General features: G+C 46.5%; 1 protein-coding gene across 13 annotated transcripts in view; it reads right to left on the bottom strand.

Moving 5' to 3' along the window:
• LOC3291504 (MAP/microtubule affinity-regulating kinase 3) overlaps nt 1-24,292 on the bottom strand; it is a 103,606-nt gene that overhangs the window by 63,351 nt on the left and 15,963 nt on the right. For 12 of the 13 annotated variants that reach the window (XM_061658977.1, XM_061658971.1, XM_061658974.1 and 9 more), the window contains exon 2: nt 10,507-11,456. In XM_061658977.1, the coding sequence (XP_061514961.1) occupies nt 10,507-10,674 (168 nt within the window). In that variant the 5' untranslated portion in view covers nt 10,675-11,456. Of the gene's footprint in view, nt 1-10,506; nt 11,457-12,323; nt 12,378-24,292 lie in introns of all 13 variants that reach the window. The other variant, XM_061658968.1, reaches the window with a different exon arrangement.

Consider the following 24,292-nt stretch of genomic DNA (forward strand, 5'->3'; position numbering starts at 1 on the left):
TGGCCAAGTCCAGCAAAATCATCAAGACAAAGGCAGCAGGAACCGAACAAATTGTGCACTATCGTTTGATAGAATACAAATATTGCCAAGGACTCCCTCGCGACCTTCCGGGGTTTGTTTGAGGCACACGGACATAAGCACCATAGACTAAAACGTGTCCCGCGGCTGAATATAAATAGAAACATAAATAAATCGCCCCTTCCAGCGAATTGAAATACTCAATCAGCAATTTGATATCGGAAAGCAGAAAGAGAAACAAACGCCAAAGTGAATTGAATTCTAGCAGTGCGAAGGACGCCCACGACGACCACAGAATAGGTTTGTACTAGATGTCTGGATATTGATACGCCGATGATTCTTCGATCATCGGAAATAGCATAATACCCCGCCGATGATCTCTTCCTCGTTTGATTCCATTTTCTGCGTAAGTAATTGAATTTGAAGAAAGAAAATGGAACCTAATAACATTAACGGGATAATGCGTTATAAAAGAATGTTTCGATGTCGCTATTACGTACTGGACATATCATTCCTCTATTCCAGATCTGTATCCCCCACAAAGATCCATCATGTCGGCCAAATTTACACTTCCAGCAGTTACTTCCAGTGCGAAGTGGTATGCGTCTTCCAAAAACGGGCTAAAAATGATGATGGTCCAAACCGAAAACAAGTGACCCAACTTCGGAGTGCCGAAAAAAAGTGACGAATGATGAGGTAGTAGCGTGTATCTTCAAGCGCGAGTCAAAGATTAACACGACGAACTATTTATAGCTGGACAAACACATCAGCGCAGGACCACGAGATGATACTCAGCAGCAGCAGCGCAATGCAAACACAGGAGAGCCTCAGAGCTCAACAACAGTCACCCACCCCACAGCCACCATACGTACACCACCTATATATCACGTGTTGCGGGAGACGCTTCAGAAAACGGGTGAAGCTTTCGTGATAAAACTTACAACACACATCCACACGAAAAAAAAAAAACTTCACTCCGCTAATATCTTGGAGGTGGCAAGTCTGGCACACTATCTTAAGTAATTTATTGTCGACAGTTAGCACAACGTGCCTGGCGTCACGGGTAAGGATCTAACGGGGAGTAGGTCCACACAAACTTTGGAGACTCATGGAGCATTTCGGGCCATCCGTCTCTCTCTCTCTCTCTCTCTGTTGGGAAATAAAAGATCTGAAAGATCGCTACTCCCCAAGCGTATCTTCAAACTCACACCCAAGTACATCAGCACTTGACACGCCGGGCAGAGAGTTGACCAGCTGACAGCAACATCTCGGATGTCCAATTCCGGTTGCCACCAGCGCGACGCTTCATTGACTTCATAAAGCGGACACCTCCCGAAACGTCCCTAACCCTGGTTGGAACACGTGAACACACACGATCAGCACTCGGTACCTCGGGGCAGGAAATACCCGCGATAACTAGCATATTCAAGGAACAACAAGGCGGCAAACATGCGCGTGCGCACCCGTGCTGACCACTTTAAACAACGCCTGCTGGGGTCACGGGCGGAGGAGATGCAGCAAGGCGCGAGATCCGGACGCGTTTGCCGTTGATCCAATTTATTACCTCCACATACACACACACAGCTCTCCTGGTCACAATCGTTGAGAAGCGGGAGGGCACGAGACAGGGCGAGACTGCAACAGAAATAGATACCATCAATTGGAGACTTTGCCAAGGTCACGAGCGGCCTGTGTCAAAACCCATCGCGTTGAGTAGTTATCTGGCGGCATCAGCATGTGCGCTACTGTACCCTTGACTTCAAAATTGTTTCACTTTCGCGTGGAATTTGATTCCCCAATTGCATTCCACCAAGTCCAGCGCGTTCATTCTGACGCTCTCGGAGATGATGATCGAGAGCGTGATCTTCACACTGTGTGCGCCGCCTACGTGCGTACACCGAAAAATGTACGCTAATTTGAACCGCTTCAATTAAAGATGGACGCTAAATAAAGCTCATAATTGCTGGCGTCAATAACCTGCAGCGCTCTCTTGGCCCAGCAGCGTCTTGCCTCTCCAGAAGTGGAGGTGGAGAGGGCCTCAGGGCTATTGAGAGTAGCGAAGAAGAACCTTCCTGCCCCAATGGGACCACCTCCCTCCTCTACTTCCAGCAGGTCTCTCTCGCATGCAAATGTTTGTCGTTTTAATTTGCGTGTTTTGATTTGCACTCTTGCCAGCGATAAACGCCCGCTGAAGAAGCACACAGTGTAGCGTCGTGTGTTGCTTATCAGTGCGGGCTCTCTCCTCATGCTTCCTACTGCTGCCGAGCGCAAACTGTAACGCGGAGCAAGCGAAGTCAACACAGTGTATGTCCCAACCCTCCGCAGATGAGGGTGACAGGTTCTGGGAGGATAATAATTCCCTTTCCCTCTGCTCTAAACACACAGCGACAGCGACCTGGGTGACTGGGAGAGCGCATCTGTACGCGTTATTGAAGCTATAAACATCGCCCGATACATCACACGCCACAACAAAGTAGAATGTCGGCGCAAAAAGTCTCCCATCGTTTATTGACATCAGGCAGGTTGTAATTGCACACACTCGGCAGTGCTCGGGAGCATTTACCGACGACACTGACGTGACGACATCGCGGAGAACTACTTTGAAGGAAGGTTCTTGGTGGGGAAATAAATTACGCGCTTATCAGTTTGTTTAATTTTGCAGCAGCCATCTGCCAAGAACGCTAGCTCCAAACACACACACACACACAAACGCTTCCGCCCTGGACCCAAAAAGGTCAACGACGCATAGTGGCCGCCACGCTGGGTAGTACATTTCCATGACAATTCTACCAATTGGGGTTACCCTTATTGGACGAATGCAGGTAATGCACCACACACACGCCATGTGAGTGAGCGTAGCGTGGCAGGCGGAAGTGCCAAGGCAAGTTGGTTCTGTGTGTCAATCGTCCACAGCCCCGGTGTACAAATACTGCTAACTGAACGGTAGGAGAGCGGAAAAGTACAACCAATTTGACCCTGCGCATTCCACCCAAGTCGGAGTGTTGTGTGTTTGTCGTCACGAAGGAAGTTGTCTTCTAATGGTGTCACACACACACACATACGATAATCAATAAGGTAAACACGACAACGACGCACTCAGCAACACAACAGTAACAACTTCCGTTAGGTTACAATCGTAGCTGCGATACCAAAGAGCGCTCACGACCAAACAATCCCCAGTAAGCGCCTAAATGACGACTCACCGCACAGCGTCTCCGTGTCGGTGCGAACAAGCTTTTTCGACAGGTGCAGAGCTTGGCGTTTGAACGCACCTGTGTGTGTGTGTGTGTGAGGGTAAAAGCTTCAAGATTGATTGTACCGGTTTTTTTGAAAGTCGCGTGGAACGTGGTGGTGTGCGTGAAGGGCGCCACACGATCGCGGCGATTCAGAGAGCAATGTGTGCGTGTTGATGATTGGTTTTACAGCGTGGTTAACGGACAGCGCGTGGATTAACCCTTCCAGCGGCCTCCTGCTTCTTTTTGCGTCCTGCTTGAGAAGACATGAGAGAGCCGAGCGTCGTCTGTGAGTCATTCCACATCAAGCCAAGTGTTGCTTGAGAAATGGACTGCGGAAAAAAGGTGCAAAAAGAAGCGGTTTTATGTACAGGCGATCTTTCACCGTTCGCTTCTCTTTTTTTGGAAGTCGCCACGTGACCATGGTTTTCTTCCAATTCTTTACGAGCTGTAAACAAGAAACACACATCTTGCTTTGCTTCTATTTTAAGAGGCAAGTGTTAGGATTTGAGATACTCTTCCGGTTAGAAATTACGCTTTTTCTCTCTCTCTCTCTCCGGAAAGTACCTACGCAATGCAATATCGACAACAACCGGTTATGGGGTTCGATTCTTCTCATCCTTTCCATTCCTTTCCATTCGCACTTATGACTCATCGCCGTCAACACACGCTCGGTGTTGCCCAAAAGGCCTTTCGCTAAGCGTCTCTGCCACCGCTCCGTTTCAAGCTTCTTACGCTTCTCAGTTTCCAGATTTAAGCCCCTGGTGGTGTGAGTGAGTTGTCTTAAAGAGGGAAAAAATGTCCTCTCAGCAACACACCCACCACCCGAAATCGCGTGTCCAAAAATGGGCACCCCACCACCACCGCGCGCAGGGTTACTTCCATATATTCTGTGTCGCTTTCTGTGTCTGGTCGTTGATCTTGAGCCAATTTCCAGCGTGTGTTTCGCATTCGGTTCTTAATTTGTGTGGATGCAAGGCATGGGTAACAGGAACACAACACATCTCGGATTAGACACATTTTTATTGAGTTATTTTGATATTCTAAATATACTTTAAACGTTTTATTTTCCCTTCTATAAGTGCTCCTCGCCAACAACAAAGTTTGGAGCAATGTAACAAAAAAAATCAAAATAAAAACATGCTTATCCAAAAAAAAACATCGTTATCCAAATGTCAGCAAAATTTAATGCACCATTTATGTTATTTTTCTGTTTTTGCTGCGGTTTTTGGTTCGTTTAATCTACCCCCTCCCTTCCAAGCATCGATTCAAGAAACAACATGGCAGCGGTAGTGTGTGGGTAGGTAGGGCCCCATAGAGAGGTTCGATAATAATTGGAGCATGCCCCGAGCAGTGACTGGCTCTGCACATACTCGCGCGCCTGTGTGATGCATCCATTATTGCATCGACAACAACACGTCCTCGTCATCGTCGTCGTCGTGGCAGAGTGCACCTTTTGCAAGCAAAAACGTAGACCGACCGGGCAAGGTAAACGGCAAAAGCAACGAAATAAAACGACAACAAACAACACAAAAAACATGAATCTGTTCCATTGCACTACACGCGCGCAATTGCGTAATAGCGACGAGGTTTTTTTGTGCTTCTTATGTGTACTCCCATCATGCGCGATCCATGCTGTTATGTGCGCGCGGCGAGCGGGATCATTTTGCGTAAAATTGAAATCGAATCCAATACGTTCTGGTGAGGAGATGTTGGGAGATGTTTGCCTCGTTTCGCGTTCGTTCGCGCCCTTACCAAGCCGGTCGGGGTGCTGCTTCATAGGAATCGAACTATGAACATTATTTCCATCGTGTTATTATTTTATACACACACACACACTTGGGTCCCGATCCTTCTCCTCGAACGTTTCCGCGAGATACCGATCGGCCACGGTTGGTGCTGATTAATGTGCGGCGGCGGTGGCTGTTGCCCCTTTCCCGACACAGGAAGGAGTGCAAAGGAGCGTAGAAAATTACCACCAATTATTGTGTCTGCCCTTTTGGGCTTTTGATTTTGCTTGCACACAGACAGACACACACACATAGGCTTTTTCGCGCTCCACCTACGTCCACAGCCACATCCCAGACAGAAGGTGGGAAGGAATGAGGGAAATATGCAGCATGTAAAGTAAACGCATACGCATAGAGATCCCTCAGCAGGCGATTGGTGGGCGATAAAAAAATCGTGAAGGTGATGAATAACCGGGGAACTCACACACACACACACAGCCGACGGATGTCGGTTTAATAACCTATCATTTGAATGCCTAATTTCCTTTTCCCGAGCGAGCGCTGGAAGAGAGCAGCACGTTGCATTTACACCCACACAACGATGCCTGGTGGCCTGGGGGTGGAAAAGATCCAACTAAAAGTGTTCGTTCGACACACACAACAACAAGCCAACTTCAGAAACACATAAAAATACCACGTAAAAATTCTTCGCTCAAGAGCGAGCAGCAGCAGCAGCAGCAGACACGCAAATTCAAACGGCTCGCGCGTCTGTCAAAACACAACCTAGAGGAAGAATGCGCGAATGTGACGGGTGCCCTACCTGATTTTCCTTTTTTCTGCTTGCTTTGGATCATCGAAAAAGTGTAATTGTGTACGGGGAGAGCGGCTATGTGAAGAACGCGTTAAAAATGTCTCGCGGAAGATGTGACACACACACAGCACAGGAGAGAGGTGGCGTAAAGAATTGGCGAACGAAGGGGGAAACAGGGAGACCACCGGAAGGTTTGTTAAAAACGGCACAGGGAACACACAAAGTTTTATAAATAGCTCTCCGCAAAAATCCAACAACCTAGCTACACACTCTCTATACTACAGGCAGGCAGGCAGCAGCAGCAGCAGCAGTATACAACAACATGCCAAATGAAGCGAGTGAATATCGTGACTACCAAACAACACGTCAGATGGGATGATCGGGAAGAAGGAGGAGGGCACACAGGTTCGTGTTACAGGGAAGATATTTTCCCGAAGCACCACGCGTGCGATGTTTGGAAGTTGTTGGTGGGTTCAATCGCGTTTTTTCAAGGTGAGCTGCATCAGCCGCAGCGACGAGAGCGCCGAGCGGGAAAATCGGGAACTAAAGAAGATACTACAGGGGTTTCTGAGACCTTAGTGTTTCAAAGGATGGCGTAAATATCAATTGCAGAAGACTTAATCATTGTATAGTAAATTATAACATACTTAAATATTTTATAGTAAAGTAATTTAATTATAGAAGCTATAACATCATACTCTTACACCAAACACGCTTAATAGTGTCACTGCACGTTGCTGCCATCTGTTGGAATCCAACGGAACCAAAACACGACAAGCTGAATAGTGTTCGTTTTTTCTTAATTAACTGAAAATTTCCATTTTACTTGTGAAGCCATCATACTTATCATAGTACACTTCTCAAAACAAACAAGCTCCTAACCCATCGCTTCATTCGGAAAACACAAATAGAGGAGAAGCCTTCCGGAAAACCTCCCAATTAATTTAACCCCTTCTTTCATCCTTTTCAAACGACATTAACGAAGACCCCCTCCTTCTTCACGATGTGTCTCTTTCGCTCTCCCTCTATCTTCCTCCATGTTGGGAACTTTATCAGAATGTGAAATATTCATCTTCAACAAGCGCCCACGCGCTTCCCCCCACCCGTTGGATGATTTTTGAAAAGATGATTTCGATTTTCCACGAACTCAGTTTCCCTCTCTCTTGGTTTTTCCACCGTTCAGTGCGTTTCCGTCGGTAAACCCTGCTCACAAACCAAAACCCCCACACTTCACCCGTGGAGGAGAGCAAAATTACTTCATCAAGTAAAAGTGGAGCTCTCTACTGGGCTGGCGGCGGTGGCGCAGCTGCTGTGTTGCGGTAAAGGATCCTTTTTGCATATTTTTGCCATTTTCCTTGTCTTTTTTCATTTGTTTTTGTGTAGTGCGCTTCAGCTCTACCACGACGACCACAGAACGGCTGTAATGGGGCTTCGGCGGTCGGCGGCGTGTTTTTCCCAGTTTTCCGCCTGTGGATAAAGTTCAAGAGCGCTGCTTGGGAAATAATTTACAGCTCATCCTGTGTGCCGCCCTGCTGCGAATGGGTCAAATGTATAAAAACGGCTGGCGCTTTTGGAGAGCTTTTCTTTTGCAACTTTTTTATTGCTGTGATAAAAAGGAATATCTTTTGCAATTGGAACGCTTTTGTGGCATTGGGATGTAAATACTTTTACTCGAACATAAACTCAGAATCATCTCCGTTTGTGTGCAAGACTACCAAAACAAAGGATACGAGTTTCATATTTCTCGAAAAACCAAACGACTCCAAACAACACACTTCAATAACTGGGAGGAAATGGGGCGCGCGTCAAACGTCTGCAAACATATTGACGACCTCCTGTCAGCGCGCGCTGTCGATTTATTGTCCCTAACGCGGGTTGTAATTTGCAATTGAAATGTAAGGCTCGCTTTCGTGTTCCGACAGCTCGTAAGCCTTCGCGTAGCTACCGGGGACCACACCCATCTCTCAGTGAAGATGGGCTCAATTTCTAGCTTCCCCAACTCTCACTGACTGCGTGCTCTTGTGCCGTATCATACCGACGTCAGCCTTTCCGTGAACCAGACCTTCCACTACACCGTATTTCTTATCAGTTCAAAGCCATCCTTGACAATTGCTGCGGCACACGGGCGCCTCAGCAGTTTGAGTTTTACACAAAATGCACTCACCAGGGGAAGGAACGGAAAGAACCGCGCCATTTGCACGCGTGAACGATGCGCTGTCGAAAACGCTGTTGTCTCGAGGGTTTCCATTATCCTTTCCGGCATTATCATCCCGCAGGTCCGCTTCAATGGCAAGGTCCGGGAGTAAATCATACAAATATACACTCACGGACTCTTCACAGTCGCAGCGCACAAGTCGAGAGTGCATCGCCAGAACAGAAAGGAAATAGCCGGGAAAGGATTCTACATTTCCCGTGCGGTGACGCGGTCTCATCATCATTAACATCATCATCATCATCATCGTTGTCGTTGTCGCACGCTGCTCGTCAGCGCACAACTCATTTAAGATGCATATTTAATGAGCGCACACCCCCAAGAGCGCTTAAGTGGGCGTAAAAATGGAGTACACATCGCGCGCTCGACGAACCGCGCCGTATGCAAAACACAAGGGGGTGAGTTATCTCTTCAAACTGGATGGGGCATTGGGGATGCATTAAACATGGTTCATACTATGCACATCCACCACCACCACACTACACCAAAAACCAGTATTGCACCCAAATGGTATGAGTTCGACAGCCCTGGAACCGCGCCCAGGACGCATCCACCAACCAGACAAGACAAATGGGAATTAATTTCTAACAAGAACAGTCAATATGTTGCAGAGAGCGTGTCCTTCGTCGCTTCTGCTGGCGCTCTTGCCGGTGGCAATGCCAGGCACAAAACAGAACACACAGGTTCTTGCGAGCATACACGGAGGTAAGGGTAAATAAATTTATGAAATCACCACGCACAGCGAGAACGATCGTGCCTCCGGTAGTAGAGCTCGAAGGCAGATGAAATATGCAGCACGTCGGAGAAGGTCACACACGCGTGCACGTGTGCGCACACCACAGTCTTTTCTAGACAGTCAAAGGTCTGGAGTTCACCGATAACTCCCGGTATATCGCAACGGAAGATAGCTTTTCGAGGCTTCTGTGGGACCATAAATAAGAGTTTCTGCACCAGACTGTGAGGGGAATGGTACACACTAGAGCACACCAGATCGAAGATAGAGTTTTGCTCATTTGTTTTGAAGGTATCAACATTCCAGTACAGCAGTTAAAGGGAGAGTTATTAGACGCAAGGAACAACTATTGATGTATATCTCAGGATATTTGTGGTGTACAAATTCCGTTCAATTTCCAAATGTACATTCTACAAGACGTAGAAAATGGATTGTATGTGTTAGAGCCTGTCTCTACTTTCCTGGAATTCATTTTCCTGGAATAGCCACGTTCTTGCTCAAGACATCCAAAACCCTGTCAACATCGAAAGCCTCCAGGGAGTAGCTTGTTGATGTTTTTCTTCTCTTCTCTATGCGAAGATGTTGGAGAGGCAGACACACGTGCCTAAAGCGGAAGTACACAGTCAGGTGCTCTTATGCATTATTGATTTTATCCCTTCTTCCCTTTTCCCAGCAGAGAACACGAACAAGCTGCTGGAAAAAGCAAGACATCCGTTTTCTGACGTGCGCAGCACTCACGAGGTCGCCTCCCCAAGATGAAGAAATATACACGACACACAACATATGCCATTGAAAATGGATGGAATGATGGAATGATCACTCAAACAGGATAAGCAAACGCTTTCGGGCAGTAAATCTAATTCCCAGGAAGAGAGTTTGCACAGAGTTGAAATTTCAACGGAATGACGTAATTTTAGGACATCAATCGCAATCGAAAACTCCTCCAATGCAGTTTGCCTACATATCGGAGAGGATGAGAATGAAAGTTTGAAGTTGGTTAAAGGAAAAGAAAAAGAACGGTAGTTTCGTAAAGGACAAGAAGAGTTATGTTTTATTTGGAAGGGAAATTGACTGTCGTTACCATGTAAAATGTATTGAACATACACACCACCACACATTCTACGCTGGTTTGGCTTGGTATCCAGGAAACATCATGCTTTACGTCCATCAATAATTCAATCCCAACGGGAAGTTGGCGTTCGGAGGTCGGAAAAGAAGGAAAGCCCTAACTTCTGGAGCTTTTCCTCTATCGATTACGTGACAGGGTGCAGTTAGATGCAGCTTTATGGAACTGCTGCGGTTAAGAATAATCCCAATTTAATTTTATTTGACCTCATTTTAGTTCGCTGATAAACATCCAATTACAGGCAGCGTCTTTTTTGGATGTTTGTTTTTGGTTGTAATATCTGTTTCACCATCACCACACATGTATGTTTGTTTGAACAAGAACGGACGACACGGTTTGTACCACAAAGCACACGAAAGTTGTGACTCTTACGAAGAAAAAAAAAAGGATTTGAATTTGACAGAATACAAATTGTACAACGACGACATTGATTCTCCCACATTTGAACATAATGAACCCCTTTGAAAAAGCATATTCTCCCGAAAGCACAATAAAAAAAGACGATAATACAACAAAATTTGTCGGCGATAACAATTCCCCAGCATGTTCGACAGGCATTACCCGCAGCCAGAGTGTAATGGACAGGCGGCGATGGCGTTTTGCTGATGAAAGCTACCCGTAACCAGATGAAATGATCACTTACCCGGCTGGTGGACGAGCGGATCGATTTGTTGCCGGCCGAGTTGCTGTGCGAGTGCGATTTCGGTTCCATCTGGGCGGCGCACTGCACCGGGGCGCCACTGTTGGTGATGTGGTCGGCCGGCAGCGACTCCGGCACCGTCTGCAAGGTGGTTCTCATCGTGGCCGACATCGTCGTATTGATTTCACAGGCTGCCGCGGCTATACTGTTGCTGTTTGCTGCTGCCCTCTTAACTGAGGAAGATCTCCTAAACGCTCGGGCGCTGGATGTGTTGTCTCCTTCGCAAGAACCACCGAACACCGTACACCAAAGCGAACGCTCACGAAACGCGGGCTTTCGGCCGTTTGTTAATTTTTTCGATTGCTTTGCACTTGCACCCTGCCTGCCAACAACAACCGCCACTGCATCACTGTAAAGCGTACCCCAAAAACTTTTTGCTTTTTTCCTTCCGAACGCACGCACACTCAAACGCTACTGGCAGAAATGCTCACACAGGTGCATTGCGCACACACCAGGACACTGCACACACCACCCTGGGGAAAGGGGCTTGACCGACTACTACAGGGAGTCACCACAACACAAACACACACACGAGCGCGCGCGGTATTGACCAGTCGGGAATCCTGTTCTCCGTAGCTCCTTATGGGTCCGCGCCGGTTGCTACACTACCGAAAAACGAGACTGCTTTTACAGTGCTGCTTCTTCAGCAATGTTGCGACAACCTGGAGCTGCTGCTGGTCGCTGCCGTGGAGGTGGTGGTGGTGACGGTTTTCTGCTTTCTCGGCTGCACCGAAACGTTTTCCATTCTCACCGGAAGCACACACATGCACCGAGAGATCGGTTTGGGGAGCTTCTCTTCCTTTGCTTCGGGGCTGCTGGTACCCGTCACGGAAGCTTACAAGCTTCAGAAGAGACTCACGCACATGCACGGCGTCTACCGCTGTTCACACCATCTAAAACAAGCAAAAGGGGAGTATAATTAGTTTCATTGGAGTCGCAAATATAGATGTAAGAGGCTGAGAATTGCAAAGAAACAGAAGATGAAACGAAATAGTAGAGCATTCTTTTTCCCCAAAGACTCCACTGTTTCGTCACTTCCATTCGATTTCGATTCTTATAGAATACTCTTTCCCAACATGTCTCAAACACACTCCGGTACGGAAACCACAAACAAAACAAATCTCCTTTCCAACCCATAGCACCCTCAGCAGGCAACACCTGCTTCACCAACAGCCATAACTAACAGTCCGCCAACGGTAAAATGAAGATTTATTGGATGCTCCAATGCCTCGAAGGCCCTGCCGCGCCCCAAAAGCTCATCCTCGTAATTACCGCAGCAAGCGGATAAGGAAACGTCCCAAACAGGCACATGCAAAGACAGGGAGAGGAGGATGTTCCAATTCCAATCGATTATTGAACGGACAGCGGACAAGCACACCCCGAACAGCGGACATGCGATCGTAATGCAAGCGGAACGAAAGCATGAGACTTCCTTTTTGTGTGCGGCGATGGAAAGGATATCAAACGCTCACACATACACACACAGACTGATCCTTAGGTTCTCATGGGGTTCAGGTATCGTTCTCTATCTTCGTTGGTTTCCCACCGGTGAGAACTAATGCCGGCTGTCGTCACGTCCTACAGAAGAATACACCCGTAACCTTTGGAAGGCTTGAACGGCTTGCGAAATGCCTATATATTTCTTCAGCACGGTGGACTTGGTTGAGCCGTGCCCTCTGCACTGACCACCGACGACACCCAGTTGCCTACTTTGCAATTAAAAGAAGGTCTCTTTCCCAATGAAGAAGGTGATGACGCACGGCACGGATACGTTGGTACACTTAGTAGGAGGTCCCTGGCACGGAGACGCAGTTCTGTTTTGGAAAGAGAAAGAGAGTAAAGAAAACACAAATTAGTATCGATATAAGGTCAGCGTGTTTCAAAGGCAACAGGATACGGAATAGAAACGAATTCTTCGTTTGGACATCGTAAAGTTGGCTCGAGTTATGTTTAGAACGGTGGCGCTGAAATTGGGAGCAAGTTCTCGTTCTACTCATCCATCACATAAGGTCAGGGGCGCGCGTAAATCTAATCTTATCGATCGTTATTCCGAGAAGCATACGCGTGCCTATTTTTATGACAAATTGATGAATAAATCTCGCTAAAGCCTTTGGAGAAACATTAAAAACTAAGATCAAACAGTCTTTAAAGCGATCAAAACAATAATCCAATATCATATCTCGCAGGTGAACTAACCTGTTCGAAACTTCTCTGTACACCGTTTGATTATCAGACCGAAACTTGATTAGCACCTCCGCCCTGTATCTCAGCCAACAACAGCTTTGCCGTTAATTAACGTCAGCCGATATGTGTAGAGAGATACCTGAAGCAGAAGCAGAACTTCTGCTCTACACACGTCAACATCTACACGCACGGCACCACTGCCGCATCACGGACTTTCACTGACAACAAACACGCACCTTCTTCTCAACCTTGCGCGGTCGACATTTTGACGCTAATTGTCGTGAAAAGCCTCTCGGTTTCGAAGATTTAAACCCCAGTTCAAGAGGGGAAGGTAGGTGGGTGTTACTACGGTAGCGACAGTCTCACCAGATCAATATTAGGATAGTTCAATCAAGCGTCATCTTTCTGACAGTTCTACGGGGGAATAGGCAGAGCGCACTCCTTCGTTTCACATCAAAAGGTTGCCTTTGGTCGGAGATTTGTGGATTTCTGGTGTGTTCGACGGTTTTCTGAGGGGTGAGGCGATGAATTCGAACTCAATATTGAAAAGCCCACAACCGGTCTACTCCTTGTGTACATGGTCTGTGTGTTTGTTCGGATAGGCCCAAGCGCGCGCGTGAGAGCATTTATAGGATGTAAAGGATGAAATTAAGGTTATTCTTGCGGATCATAAAAATAGAACACCACTCCATTTATCTGGAAAAGACTGGAACATCTTTTACAGAAACACAAACACACCCGAGAAGCGCAAAAGGCGCCCCAGTGAATGCAATGGAAGCGAAACGAACGCAGGGCGCCCGTGTGTTTGCAGGACAAATTTACACGCTTCCAAGAGCCTTGATTACTCAACCGTGTCTCTCAGTCTCTCTCTCTCTCTCTTGGGTTGCCTGCTTGCCGATTGCGACTTTGACTGCTTCGGGACATTCGCGATTTGGTTTTGCGTGTTGATTTCGGAGCAGAGGGGAGCCATTAAGCTTACCCCACGCTCTGGTGTACGGTGGTGTCCTTCACGACGTTTCAAGGCTATCCAAAATCGTGCGGAAAAGCCCGTAAACCGTAAGCTCATTAGGAGTGCGATGTAATTCACTACCGGCAAATAATTACTGCGATTGAAAATTGCCGACTGCGAGAGGAGCATTTCGAAACGAACTCCAAAAAAATCAAACGATCAAATCATGCGTGAGAGGCACAAGAATAAATGCAATATCCAATTTCCGTATTAAGAATTCTGATGAAAATTCAATTTGCTGTGTTGTGATTGTTTTAAAAAGCATACACTTAGAGCACGGAAGACGAACTACGATGACCGAACATCGTTTGTGCCATGGATGATGTAAAGGATGTGTGCAAACCAAAAAGACCCAACACGTTCATAAATATATTTCCCACCACTTGCCATTTTTCCCATGGCATTTCTTCCCATTCGTCACTTCAGGGTGGAGGAGAGCATTGGAATTCTGCAAGCATGTGATTGGATTAAATTCCATTCCGCTTCGGGCGGGCAGCACTGATAAGAATGTCTTATACTTTTCCCGTCAGACACCTTAGGGCGACCTTTGCGCGCAAAGCTGAAGAAAGTAGAATCGACCCCGGGGGCAACAACAACCCGCTGAAACATGAAACCACGATGATGACGTACACGTTCTGCCGACACAATCGGCTTGCAACAGACACACAAACCATAGGTGTTTAAATGTCCGGCCCAAAAGGGTAGCCCAGTTGGCACCCAGGCAAGTGTGACCATCATCCGCGCGCGCGCGCCCTCACCTACAGTGTGAAGGGGCCCAGCCCCACCACACAGAAGCCCTTTTGCCTCGCTCCACGCGCGTTTGTGTGATTGTACACGTACCGTTTCTCGTTGATTCTAGCTGGAAGTTGTGTCAAGCGTAACGCGCGCCTCGGTGTAACCTACCCCGGCTACACACTAATGCGGCTTTTCAAGAGGAGCAGTGTATTCGCATCACAGATGAGAATGCAGCCGAGTTGAATCGAATCGAGGCCGTTTCATTTCAGTGCACACACATATGGGCGAAAAAGCCGGGAGCTTCTCCGCTGGTTTCAGTTCCGCTCGCAACCAAACACACATATCACCTTCCACAAAAAGCGTAAAAGCTTCACGAGGAAGGGTTTTTTTGCTGCTCTATACGGAGGCGAGATTAAATGTGGCTGACGCTGTCGGTGGGGCACAAACTGATTGGATTACGACCCCCTGAGAGCCACACAAGCACAGAAACACACACTAGAGTGCGAGTTCGTCGCTTGATGGTTGTGGGAAAGGATTGCCAACAGACCAACGGGAGTTCTGTAGTGGAAGGATTATAGAGAAAGGTAGTAGCAGTGCCTCGTTTTGTGCTAAAGAGAACGTTAGATAATCTGTTTTGCTATCCCGCTCATTCACTCGCTCACCCACACCATCAGCATGACAAAAGCTCCATGTCCGTGCCAGTTGCGCGCCCTATGCACACAGACGGGTAATTGCATGAAATTTCTATTAGATAAAATGAAGCGACCAAAGGACCTCCTCTACCATCATGATCGAATGTCGATCGATTTTCGTGCTGGGATAGGCAATGCGCCTCCGGCCGCCCTTCGAACGTGCCTGCTCTGTTGGTGCTGTTTGCTTTGCGAGCGTTTGCTGGCGTGTGCTTAACTACTACCCCCCCTTTTCCGATGTTGGAAAATTCACGGTCCGGTGCCGGTAAGCGGTAACCGAACGAGGCAAAGTTTTCGAAGTAATTAATAATTCACTAGCAGTGGAGCCATCGGTGGACGGTTGGCGGTTGTGGCGCGACCGAAAGGGTGGAGAGAAGAGGCAGCCAATCGATTCGGACCAAATGAGCACAAGAACAATCCAGTGCGGTAGAGAAAAACAGTGATTTGTGATTGAAATGGACACCTGAAAATCACCCATTTAGCGCGAACGATGATTGCTCATTGTCGAACACGAATGGTTTTAAACATATGAACTTATTTTTTTTTTTAAATAAATACTTTTATGATGTTTTACGTGCAGCAGAGGTTTAATTCGATCAAGCTGCTTGCTAATTCACCTTTTAAGCTATTACTGCATTTCGAAATGACATATTGTATTTTAAAAACATCCAGTGTGGTCAGTTCCGATGAGTTTCGATCCCACGACGCCGAGCGCGAGGGGCCAAGTGCTTATCAATGACACTATCACAGTCGTCGAGCTAACTGCCGTATAAACCAGGGTAAAAAGTAATTTTAAGAACTAGATCCGAATGCTTCTACCACCTACAGACCCGTAAACTTATATCCCACACAGAACATTATGATTTTTCAATCCAATGATTTTAATTGCCTTCGTTGCATCCTTAGTGAAACACAAGCTCAGAAAAGGTGTGCTCTGTTAGCCCAGACTAATTAAGCGGTGCTGTCTGCTCTTTTCGCTAACACATCCACCCAAACGCCACACGAAACCTCCTTCCTTTGCGGCGCACACGTGGCACGAGGAGTGCACACATCTCCACCCAGTACGCAATGGACACAATGAAGTTGCCCATAAAACAGCATAAAATCCGTTAACGCACAAAACGAAAAAAAAAAAACCAACGATAACGTCTCTGTTTTCCCCCCTCATTCATTTCAATGCCAGTCGTCAGGGGGAGAGCGCGACTGAACGATCAGTGAGTGACAACACTGGGCTTGATATGACCCAGACGGCACGACGACGGCTTTTTTGTTGTTTGCTTTGGGGGGGGGGATGAGAGTGTGTTTCACACAGTGTCCAACGAAGAGCCGGTACAACTGAAACGGACCGACGAGTTGGGCTGGAATTGGAGTTTGAGTTGAAGTTCGAGGTTGCACGTCGGCTGGAAAGATGAGTCAGCAGTACACAGTGAAACTGTCGCGAGAAGCATAACATGCCTAACCACATACACACGCACACGCGATCCCAATGCAGCAAAATGCTCTTTCTCGCTCCTTCTTTTTAAAGCATTTTTGCCCCTCTCACACGCCTAAACTTCAAATCATAAACCCTCTCTCGCACCAGACCAAAGGCAAATTGACAGACGTTCGTCGATCCCGGACGCCACCGCGCTATGACAGCCGCTTTTTGATGGATTGATGTCTGCAAAACTTCCTCCATGCAGGAACCTAAGTCATGGTTTGTGTGTTTGTGACGCCGACCAATCAATCCCTCCCGTTCGCTCCGTCAAACACACACACACACACCCAGCTTGTGAGGAGGGAGAATAGTTTTGTGATTAGTTCAGTGAACCTTTATTTTCCACCAATGTTTCGTTCATCGACCTAGCCTTCTTACACCCTGCCCAGTGGAAATCTTCCGATCCATCCAAGCGGTATTGGTGGATGGCGATTAAACCTCCGCAAAACTTCGCCAACAAAGACGCACCTTTTCACCCCTCTTTATGTTCGATCGCATCTGCAGAAGTGATTCTTCCGGTTGCAAGACAAACTGCGACACACAGCAACCTCAGCTGCCGGTAGAGTGTTTTCCTTCTCGTGCTCAATCTTTTAGCGTGAAAAGAGAAGAGAGAAGGGAAAAAACATCCACAACGTTCGAAAAACGATTGAATTGGAAATGAGAAGGAGAACAATGTGCTATGGGGGGTAAGAATCGGTAAGTAGAGCTCCAAACGAACGGAAGATCCACATCTACTCAGCTTCCGATTTTATCTGCAATGACGCTAAAGGCAGAGCAGCGCGCAATTGTTCGAAAGACGCCCTCATGTCGACAAGAAGCTACCGAAAAAGGAAATATTTTGCTCTAGAAAGAATGAAAGAGAGAAACGATTCCTAGCTTCTCAGTCTTTCGTTATGGCTGTTTTCTATAAAATAAAGCATCACAGCACGAACTGGCTTTGTGAAACGCATGTCTGTTGTGGTACAAATGTGCGCTGTTTTGCGATATGTGTCGTCGTGTGATTCCCTCAAGGGCATAGGCACACACCGGAAGGAACTGCCAACCGTGTTGACCCTTTACGCTACATTAAACCCTCACACCCCCTCACAGTAAAAATCTTGCACGAAATATTTCGCTCGATGAAAGGGAAAATTTTAATTAGTCAAATTCACCCTTCACGCCTTCATGCCGGCGACCCCGGTGGAGGTGGTGCTGCTGGCTGGTTAGGGAATTTATGGGTCATTGCTGCAGCGCCCATTCCTTGGGGCCCATTCTCCAACCCCACCAAACGGCCATGAGCGCCTGCTTGCTAGAACGAACACGACACTGCCGCTATCACCACACACGAGTGCGGCACAGTGCGGCATTCCTTCGTTCTTCTAAGCAAGAGAACCGCACTACAAACACACACACACATTAAATAGTCGCCGACTAGCCAAGTCACGACTCAAGCTGGCCTGCCACTACAACTGGTTGCAGGAAAACAAAATAATAGAAAAAATTGAATCTAAAGCCTTGCACGATGGGACATAAACACACCCTTTATGACAGATAAGCAGGAAAGAAAGAGAGGTAGAGGGTTAAGAGTGTAGAGGAATGTAGAGAGGTGTGTGCGCACTAATTTACGTTAAAACTACGACCATTGAGTGCAAATTATGTAGGGCAGCAGTAGCTCTTGATTGATTTTTTTTGTATCAGGTATAACAACGCCTAATTGACCCTCATTACCACAACAATAAAAACTGTTTATCACAGTTCGAGGTGTAACCGGTTTTTGCACAATACATTATTTTTCCAGCAATCAGATGATTTCATTCAGTCGTCGTGTTTAATGTGATATTTATATGCTTCAAGTCAACTCGTTTACTTGCCGAAATAAGTTTCTATTACGGTAGAAGACATCAAGTTCTGTATGGAATCGATCGCAGGACGGGTGACGTATCTAACCTAGGCACATCGCATGACACCGTGAGTCGGCTGTTTCAGTGAGCAGGTAATTTCCGCATAAAAGCTAACGATTGCGAACTCCAAATGCCGATTAAATAAGGAACCAAATGAAATCAAAGTGATTCAAGTGGAAATCAGCCGACAAGACGAAACCAATGTGCACGTCTAGTTTCATAATTAGCTTCGGCAATTGTGTGGATCGATTTCTCAACCACAATCAATACAGAAACACAGCCTGCACGTATACGCTGGCAGAAAAACACACCACACACGCGCCCCTTTTTCAGGGCTAACGGCAAAGGAAAATTCCGACATCGTCTAGAAGTCAACTGACACACACACACAACAGCTTCGGTGTGCACAGAGGCATGCTTTGAATTTTCGTGCCACTAAAATAGCGTCGCTCGATCGGTACTAGCAACAGCAGCAGATGGAAGTAATGTGTTAATTTCGCTAAATTTAAAGCCATTCGCTGAAACTTCTTACCGACGCTGGCTATAAATGGGAGAAGCATGTGTAGTAACGGCACAGAACAAAGGCAATTGGGCGTAAAACCACAACAACCCAACGACGAAATGCTCAAACTAAATTTGATGTTGTTTTGTTGGTTCGAGAAGAATGCTAGAGCGCACTGGAAACCGAATGTTCTGCACAGTGAAGAATTTACACAATTTGGTTGGAATGATTTCGCAAAATCGTGGAAATTGCAGTACAACTGAAAAATAAAACAACGAGCAGCAAAAAATAGGTGTACATCATTTCAAAAAACGGTTTACAAATGAGATGGTGCAATTCCGAAATTGGCCAGTGCACCTTATCTCGGTCAGGAGTTTATGCCATCATCCCGTACGGTATAAAATAATATCCATCTAAAAAAACTCCTTCTCTGAACAACGGGGCCACCACTCCACCGACTCCTTCACGTGTGCACTATAATTATTTATTATCTGTAGTGTAATCCTGTGCACCCAACACAGCGAAACATACAAAAAACGCCAAAAATCCGTTCCTTTAACGCTGCCTCATGGGTGTATTGAGTCATTCTTCGGCCAAAGATGCAACAAAAATGGAACATAACACAAAAAACACCATCTCCAAACTACCCGCGTTCTCCAAAAAGTTCCACAACCCAACGGAATATCTCAAGCGAAGCCACCACCACCACCAACGCCCATCTGCTGAAATGGGTTGGCGGCGGCCGCTGGCTGAAAAATGGAACTGGTGCATGTTAACAAACACAAAACCAACGCGGCCAGAAGAGAGAACAAAAAAACGGACACCCTCTAAACTCTCCACAGTTTTATCGTACTTGACCTGCCGTCGCCGTCCTCGCCAGCGTACAAAGAGCCCTCCTCCTCTTTGCTATGCGCCACACCATTCCGAGGCTGGAGTTCGCGAAGGCTTATCCACGTCTTTTTGTTCCACGCTTAATGTGTGCTTTTTTGCGACTTCAGATGCCCTCCCCACCCCAAACGACCGAAGCCCGTTGTTGGGTTGTGGGGGGGGGGGGGCGAAAAGCGCTGGAACTGGAACGGAAGTAGCTCCGTTAGAGCAAAAAACAAAACCCACACCCTCCATTGAGGAAGACACACGTTTCTGATAGTGCCGCCCCCTGGATGAGTGGACGGCAAGGTGATTAGTGTTGGGGGGTGTGGACCCCACCGTGAGCAAGGTCAACATTTGCAATATCATCGGTTTCATCAAGTGTGCTCTTTCGGGTTGGGTTGCTCCGTTGGCGCGATGGGAAGGAGCAGCAGCAGCAGAAGGGTGTACTCCTAGGGGGTGGTGTGCTGCTGCTTTTTGCAATGTTTTTTTTTCCAGTACACAAAAGAAACAGATAATCCGCAGCGGAGAGAAATGGTCCAAACTTGTCCGGAGTCACGTTTTGCGCTTTCCAAGAACGCCCAGACTCATCTCTGGCGTGCCAGCTTGGCGGCACTTGGCGCTACCATCCACGCCATGACCAAGTTTAGCTCTACTGCCATACTGGGATGGTGGCGCGCGTTTCGATCGAATCCCACGCATGCCACATGCGTCATTGAATGATCGAGCGAGTCCAGGGAAGTTTCTTTGGAATTAGAGCGACCTGTTGTAGTACAGCATCGACGTCTTTCTTTACCCCTGACGTTCTGCAACCCAATTCCGAGCTCCAACTTTGAATCTGTCTGAAGTGTCAATGGTAGACTTTGAATAATGTCTGCCATTTAAACGGAGAGGTCCAACGTGCCTTACACCAAACCATCGTCCCACAAGAAAGGCCGGAAGGTCATTTCCTCTAGGTTAGACAAAAAGCTTCGAAGAACAACGTGCCAAATTTTGGGAACTCCTCTTCGCCTGGAAGGATTCGGTGTGCTGGATAATGAAATGCAAATTCGAGAATTCAAATTTAGAAACCGAAATGGCGTGAATATCCCAGATCCGCGCTGTAACTCCAACACAGAGACCTAACCCTTAACACAGAGAAGGACAGAAGACAGAGGAGAAGCAGAGCTTTGGGAAGTTTGGATATGGCCGGCAAATGTAAGCGGAGGAGAAAACCCCAACATCGATCGATTCTTGATTGCACAAGCAGAATAAATAATTTGTAGACGGTATGGTACTGTGTGTAGCCCAAGAGGAGGTCAAGTACCTTTTGCCGCCGATGGTGATGTCGGTGGCATCGGGCCCAAGAAAAAGGGGGCATCGTAATACAAATTAAGACAAATCAACAAGCACCCAGCGGGAAAAAAAGGTAAGCTAAGACCAAAAAAGCTGAGAGCAAAACGTTCAGTGCTGGTAGAGTTTCATTGATTTTTCACCAACAAAAAAGAATGAAGCAAAACGTGGGTTAAGCAGAACTTTGTCATTATTGCACCCGAAATGAAGGTACTTCGAGAAGAGCGCTATAACCCGTTGGCTGTAAGGACGACCTAGATCCATCGAAAAGGGATTTTGATGAAGGTTAAGACAGAAAAGTTTTCTTTTCGTTTTTTCCCTCTCCCACTGGGATGAATTATGATACTTTGGAGAAAGGAAAACCCCAAATGAGAAGCAAACAAAAAATAGTACAAAATTAATTGACCGTTTTAGGTAAGAACTTGGAAGCTTAAATAGCCCCAAGATGAAATATAAAATCATTCTAAGTCCTTGAAGGTTCATGTTTCATACGACTCAAATAAAGGTTTATTAACAAGCAAATCCTATTCATCGCAACCACTAATCAATCGATTTAGATAAAATGAAACCATCTCTCGTGTGTGAAATTTCATCTCTATTGACCGTTACAAGCCATAAACTGGATAGAGAAAACACAGATCGAACACAATTTCATTATTATTTTACACCAGCAGCCGTGCGCTCCAATGTCGATTCCATCAATAATTCATAATGTTATCTTTTAAAAAGAAAACAACACATCATCTATAAAGCGAAACACAGCAAACGGAAACAGATAAAACGTCGATATAGCTTTCCTATCCACCTTTTTTGTTGTTGCCTCTTTGCTTCCGTTTCGCTCGGCAGGAAAAGTGCCAACCCGCAATATCCCCGGGTCTAGTCCTACGTCAGAGGTTCAGCTTTTTTGTTTTAGTAGCAATCGATTTTTCCTCACGACCACGACCTAATAAATAGCGCCATCAACACCAATTTTTATCAATTTACACAACCACTTATCCGGGACAGTGTGTGTGTGCTTGTGTCCCAACCACACTGTGAAGTGAAAGAGGGAATTAAAATTCAACCCAAGTTAGTAACATTTTTCTCTCGCAACTAACATCCGCCTTAGATGCATTACAACTGAGTGTAGTATGTGCGTTTTTTTTTCTCCTCCATTCTTTACACACGTAACAAACTTGTGTACTCATTCATATATCGTAGGGTATAAGAAGGGTGTCTGAGAGAAGGAAATGTACTTTTACCTCTGGCTGGTGAAAAGTTGTCCCAAGATATGCTTTGAAATCTGTTGCCATCAATTAGTAAACTCGTTTTTCTTTTTGTTTGGCGCCCTACCCCCCTCGAGGGACAGCAGCAATGTCGCCGGAAGCGAAGGAAAAACTAACTAACACAAGCATCCACACACACACACACAACTGGAAAAACGAGATTGATGGAATTAACAAGTGTGGTGATGGAAAAGGCGGTAGAGGCTGACTGTGGTTGAGTATGTGAAGTGCTTTTGGCTTTGACCGGTGGCACACAGTTCCCCCCTTTGTCCTTCCCTTCCCCCGCTCACTATGACCCCAGTTAACGTCCTACGGATTGAGGCAGTACACTGCCGGCCCAGAGCAACTGAGAAGAAGAAGCAGAAGAAGTGAGGCAGCCCTCTCACGGTCGATGCTTAAACGATTTTCACCTTTTCCTTTGATGTTACCCTCTTTTTGCTGTGATGTGGTGGCGGTGGTGGCAGTGGCAGCTGGTACGTCGGATGCTAACATTCCTCTTCCCCACCACCTCCACCACCCACAAAAACACACACATTCTCTGCATTAATGCTTTCATCAAACTTTCTTCACTAATGCACGCAGCAGCGGCTGCCTTCACCTCCAAATTCTCCTCCACTAAATTTCACTTCACTTACAAGAAGCTTCCAAGAAGAGAAAGAACAGGGGGAAGCACTTTTTCCGGTGGAAGAAAAAAACACACACACATCCCCGAAAAACCACCGACTAACACTAACGCAACCTGCCGCCCCGCCTCCGTTGGTAGAATATTCAATTATGCGCACAAGCTAATGCGGGGTTTTCCCTTCTCGCGTAATCGCCTGCGTAAGCAACGTGTTCTAAGGATGTGCCTTTTTGATCTCAAAAACAAGGAAGTAGATAGTGTCAAGTGGGGAATGACGTTCTTTACGCACTCCGAACGCATACAAACATACAGTAGATGGCAAACTAACTTCATTTTGTTGAAAAGAAGTTATGTTATGGCTGCTGCTGACGTCATCAGGCTAGTGAAACCAAAAAAAGTTGGTGAAGACAACTGTCAAATTGACAGCTCCTTGTAATGATTTTGACAGTTTAGAGCTCTTCCAAGTACTTCAAAACAAAAAAGCTTCAAGATTAGTGATGAGTAACTCCGATTCCGATTCATGATTCTGTATGAACCATCGAAGTGAATAAATGAATCACTTAATCTCGAATCTTAAAATATGCTCTGCGAGTCGTTTGCACCTCCGAGGATCACTAATGATTCACATATTTTGACAGATTCATGATTCTTTAGAGACTCAAATGAACTTTAATAATGAATCGATGAACCTTCATATAGAGATTCATGAATCTTCGCATATTCGATTCGTGATTTTAATCGCTTCACACTGAACCTTCAGATGTATGACTCTTTAAGACTTACTCATGATTCATAACTCGAATCAAAATTGATTACTATCTACAAAAACACAGCTGCCGTTTCGTAAATGACTGTCTCCAGGACAGGGCGGCAGCAGTCGCGCTAAACTTCAGCCCTTAGACACAAACACCACCTCCTAACAGGTGTCCTAACCTGCTCCTCCTCTGTGCTGTGAAAGTGAAATTTTCCTCTACCGTCCGAGAGAAAGTTTCCCACTAAAACAACAACACAAAAAAGTACCCAGATGCTAAACTCTGTGCTCGTCGTCTACGTCGTCGTCGTCGTCTGTTGCCCCAAACATGTCTGTTACGCTTTCGAGTTCTTCCCACAAGCATCATCGTCGTGCCACCGGTCTTGTGTGTGTGTGTGTTGCGTTTTAAAACGGCC

Source organism: Anopheles gambiae, chromosome 3, assembly GCF_943734735.2.
Source record: "Anopheles gambiae chromosome 3, idAnoGambNW_F1_1, whole genome shotgun sequence".
Taxonomy (NCBI): Eukaryota; Metazoa; Arthropoda; class Insecta; order Diptera; family Culicidae; genus Anopheles; species Anopheles gambiae.